This window comes from Berghia stephanieae, chromosome 5 (genome assembly GCF_034508935.2).
Source record: "Berghia stephanieae isolate SIO BIC M18660-M18661 chromosome 5, UCSD_Bste_1.3, whole genome shotgun sequence".
Lineage (NCBI taxonomy): Eukaryota > Metazoa > Mollusca > Gastropoda > Nudibranchia > Aeolidiidae > Berghia > Berghia stephanieae.
Window position 1 is genome coordinate 51,965,538 of NC_088364.1, and position 5,000 is coordinate 51,970,537.

A 5,000-nucleotide genomic window follows, 5' to 3' on the forward strand; every position below is an offset into this window, starting at 1 on the left:
AGGCCCATGGAGCAGGAGTTTATCCCGGTTTCTATAGCGTGAAATTCATAATAGCAATTGCTTGTTATCCTTTGGATAGGGCCTATCGTTAAGTACTTTTCTCCAAATCTAACAGATTCAGCTACCTATTCACTGCTGCTGGGGGACAGGAAGGTAAGAAAAATTCTCGACTTTACCCGGGATCGATCTTGGTCCCTTTGCGTGTGCACAGTGAGTGCCCTACCAATTGAACTATTAGGCACCACCAACACCCCCCACCCCCAAAATAGCGAGCCGCGATAATATTATTATCAATCGTTTACAGTGTCCGTAACGGTAAAAAAAAGGTTTTGGAACACTGGACTGAACCACAGTCGCAGTATTTGAATCAAAGATGGAAATATTATTATAGAGAGTACAGTGAGCAGCTGGTAGTCGCCTTAGCCGCACTTGATATCCGATACACCACGTTGTCAATGAGTGGCACAGCCCTGTTTCTAAATAAGATAGTGAAAACAGGCATGTGATGAGAATATCAAATGAAGTAGATGAAAAGACTGATTTGTTTTATTTTCAAACGTTCTTTCAGTGAACCAACGTGATAGGTGCACACCGTTGTAATTCTGTGGTATTCCGAGAAAACATAAATTTTGCGTCATTTTCGCCAGATGACTTTTCCTTCTAACATCAATCAATTAAAATGGCCCTCAACTAGTCTTAAAATCTCAAACCTGAGATATCTCAGGTTTGCTTTTTTTATGGGTTTAACCCCCTTGCGATTATTATATAATTTCAGCGCCAGTAAAATGGCATTGTGGGGATATTGTAAGGTTTGTACGGGCGACTGGTACGGTATGAAATGGAAATATTGATCCACATGGCTTGCTTGGATAATAAATGAAATATTGAGGACGATAAAAACTGCGGTCATATGCTATAAAAATGTTCAATTTTTTTTCTATAGTTTACTTGTATTACCGAGGAACAATAAAAAATAGATTTATTAGAGCCTAAAAGCTAAAACATTCATATTTCTAATGATTTTACGTTTGCAATCTTTTTTTCAGCAATTAGTTGATTCCAAGATTCCAAGATAGTGGTGTGATGGGATACAGTGTACTTTTGGACATGATTGAAAACCAACGTACAAACGAACACACACAAAGAAAAGAACACACACACAAACACACACATATGCATGCTTCAAAACTTGTAAATAAAAAACACACACATACACCCACATACTCACAAACAAAAGCCTTTATAGATAGTTCGAAGATGACGTCACTCAGGCCTTTGTTATTGTTTTTGCCATCCGCGTTTGTGAGTTGTTCTCACTAAACTGTATTAACCAGACTATAAAAGTTCATGGTTACACAGAGTTTGTGTGTTTGTCCGTTATACTTCCGGATGGCAATGTTGTGAACTCCTTGGCCAAGCGCATTCTATCTATAAAGAGTAAACACACACACACACACACACACACACACACACACACGTATTATCCGTGATCAGTGGCTGGATTGGTTACAGTGATCGAGGAAAATTCTTGTCCCGACGTTGTGTCCCTGGATCGGGCGCTTGGCACAAATTATCCAACTCGACTCAAGTGTGAATGACTACCTGGCTACAGGCAGTGATATTGTAAGCTTATTTGTACAAAAAGGATGTCTTACAGGCGACAAGTACTGTAAGAAATGGAAACATGATTTCAAATGGTCTGCTGGGGGAATAAATGAATTATTGTGAAGAGCACTGAAAATGGTAAATCCGTGGAATTGCTTTAAATAAATGTTTATATTTTTCAAAAAGTTTATTTATTTTATAGACGAACAATTAGATTTAAAGTTTTTTTTAATGTCGTATTTCAAAATGGTTTTAAAGTTTGTGATCACTTCTCAACATTCTGTTTATCCCATCAAACATACCATTATGGTGATGCGAATGGTCGCCAAGAAATGTCCTTTTGGACATAAATACAAAGCCACACAAACACACACATACACTCACAAACACACACACGCACAAAGAAAATCATACACACAAATACACGCAAAGCTCCTAAAAATATAAACAAAACACACACACACAAAACAGACATACATATACACCTACATACATACACATTTAAGTATAATTTCTACGTTTTCCACTTCACAATTATTCATTACCTTCAGTCTGATTACCTTCCATCGACACATTTATCTCTCAAACATTTATTCCTCTTCTCATCACTTTGTTAAATAGTCCATTTTATTTATCTATTCATTTATTCATGTATCCATTCACACTTTACACATATCGTGCTCTTATTCCCCTTCGATACATCACAACAACCGCATATCCACAAATGAGCAAATAATCATTAACTCATGACCATTCAATCATTCTTTCATCATCCCCGGCTCTATTCAATCATTCATTCATTCATTTATTTATTCAATCACCCATTCATCTGTTTCAATAATTTGTTTATCTGAGAATTCTTTTCATTAAGCTTTTCACACATTCAGTCAGAAATGTATTAACTGCTTCCCTCATTGAACAAAACAAACACTCATTTATTCAAACCTAATTTGTGCTATTTTTCTTTCAATGTAATCAGGTCAAAACAGTCAACATTTGATTGGGGGGTGGGGGGGGGGGGTGGGGTGGGGGAAATGTGTGGTTAAACCACATTTAAAATCGTTAAATGTGAATTTGACAGACAATTTTTCGGAATGTTACTGGTTAGTTGAGAGTTACAAATATTAAAAAGTGTTTCAAAAACTAATAATAGCAAAAGGTTACTCAAGTTTACGATATTCAGCACACGAAGTCAGTGATGGACACAAGTGTGTGGGTTAACTCACTCGAGCCTAACACCGACTATAATGTTGTTTTACCGGGTTACTTTTACCCCATGCCTATTTATCACATTTTTCTGAGACAAATTATAGACGTAGTATCAAAGCTAATGTGTTTGTTTTTTTTGGCGTTTTTTTTTTTTTTTTGTTTTGTTTTTTACATGTTAATGATAGTTGAATAAAACTGTCTTTGTACATACTCATTTTTAATAGATTTTTTTCCAATTTTGAAAAGTAGCAAAAATCTCTAGGATTCAGTGAGTTAACAAAATATTTCTTTAACAGGACATTTTCACACCACCATTTCTCGTTTACTATTTTAAAAAACACACACATTTTAAACCCAAAATATACAGGACTAGAAATATCTTCCTGATGAAAATGACCCTCATATTGTCAAAATCTCTAAAAACCTGGGACTTTTAGATCGATATTTAAAAGCCGATTTTTCTGGACAAATGTGGCTTTTCAAAATGCGACAGAACTGAACCGTACTCCGACAAAACATGTTTCCTTTTTTTTAAATGAGCTTTATATAGCGCATATCCACTAAATGTGCTCAAAGCGCTTTACAGGGGGTCCCTGGCCAACAGCAACATTTAACATGTAGGACGGGACATGACGCCTGTTAGGCGATATTACATTTTTTTCGGACAAAGACAACGCTGTTAACGACGAGGTACTCATTTTACACCTGAGTACGGTGAGAGAATGTGAATAAAGAGCCTTTTCCAAGGACTCAACTATGCGCCGAGCGCGAGGGTCGAACCCAGGACCTTCCGATCCGAAATCGAGTGTCATACCACTAGACCACATAGCCTTTCTCAATAGATTTTGTGAAGAGTGATTTCTCTTTATAGAAGGAGGAGGGCGAAGTTAATAACGAACAGAGAGTCAAGCCAACAACAAACATCAGGTACTTACGTACTGGTCCCACACGTTGAGAGTGAGCACCTGTTCCTGCTCGTCAAGGCCCATAATTTGTTGTAACTGAATGGCAAACTCCACAATGACGGTATCGTTAAATTGACGAACGGGACGGCCGTGCTTGGAACGCATGCGGTAAGAGTCTACAACCATGTTGGCCACCAAGTCCTCGTAGCTCATTTCATCCTTCTTGGGGACCACTGGAATGGAGAAAAATTATTAAAAAAGAAAGGAAATTAGTGAAAAATCGAACGGTAAAATGGTAAAAATGATATATTGTGTTTGTTGTTTGTTTTTTTTTTTTTTGTTTTTTTTTTTTGTTTTTTTTTTTTGTTTTTTGTTGGGTTATTTTTTTTTAATTGGGGGGGGGTTGTTCTTTTTTTCTTTTATTTGGTTGGTTGTTTTTTATGCTTTTTTGTGTTTGTTTTGTTATTTTTCTTTGTTTCGCTTTATTGGGTAGATTTATTAGAATTTCTTTCACTGACAAAGACCAGAAGAAGAATAGAACAAGAAGGAGGAGGAGGAGAAGGAGGAGGAGGAGGAGGACGACGACGACGACGACGACGACGATGACGATGACGACGAGGATGAGGAGGAAGAGGTGAAGGAGGTGAAGAAAAGGGAGAAGGAGAAGAAGGAGAAGGAGGAGATGAAGACAATCCAAAATGAGAAGAAGAAAAAGGAGAAGAAGAAGAAGAAGCTCCTGACGTACTCTGCCTTTTTTTTCAAGCTTGGTATGGGTAGGTCTAGCGGCTCTTCATTTTATTCTTAGTATTTAATTTTGTCCGTGCCCGACGTATTTATCCGGAAGACGGCAGAGGACGGCAGTGCCGGGTCGTCAGAGTTAGTCTCCGGTGTGGGTTAGCCCTTAGACTTCAATTTGGATCAATACACAGTTTAATAAAACCGATGCAACGAGCAGAATTTTACGCTGAACTTACATTGGACTTGTCTTTTTATAGCCCTTTCGTTTTGGGGAAGTAATTGGAAAATTATTACAAGACGATAATATTATCCTTTATTTTTAAAAACCGTGGAAGTTCATGAAAAAAATTTTCTCCGTCACGCAACAAGTTTTAGGAATTGTATGATTTTTGTATGTTAGGAATTCCTAACCACAATCATAATTCTTTAAGTTAATGATGTAGTTTACATTTATTATTATCATTATTATTATTATTATTATTATTATTATTATTATTATTATTATTATTATTATTATATTATTATTTTATTATTATTATTATT

The 5,000-nt window shown here is 36.5% G+C and overlaps 1 protein-coding gene across 5 annotated transcripts in view; it reads right to left on the minus strand.

The window, feature by feature from the left end:
• Positions 1 to 5,000, minus strand: part of LOC144973158 (neuronal acetylcholine receptor subunit alpha-5-like) — a 162,373-nt gene that overhangs the window by 62,715 nt on the left and 94,658 nt on the right. For all 5 annotated transcript variants that reach the window (XM_078915272.1, XM_078915275.1, XM_078915273.1 and 2 more), the window contains one exon: positions 3,750 to 3,952. In XM_078915272.1, the coding sequence (XP_078771398.1) occupies positions 3,750 to 3,952 (203 nt within the window). The remainder of the gene's footprint in view (positions 1 to 3,749; positions 3,953 to 5,000) is intronic.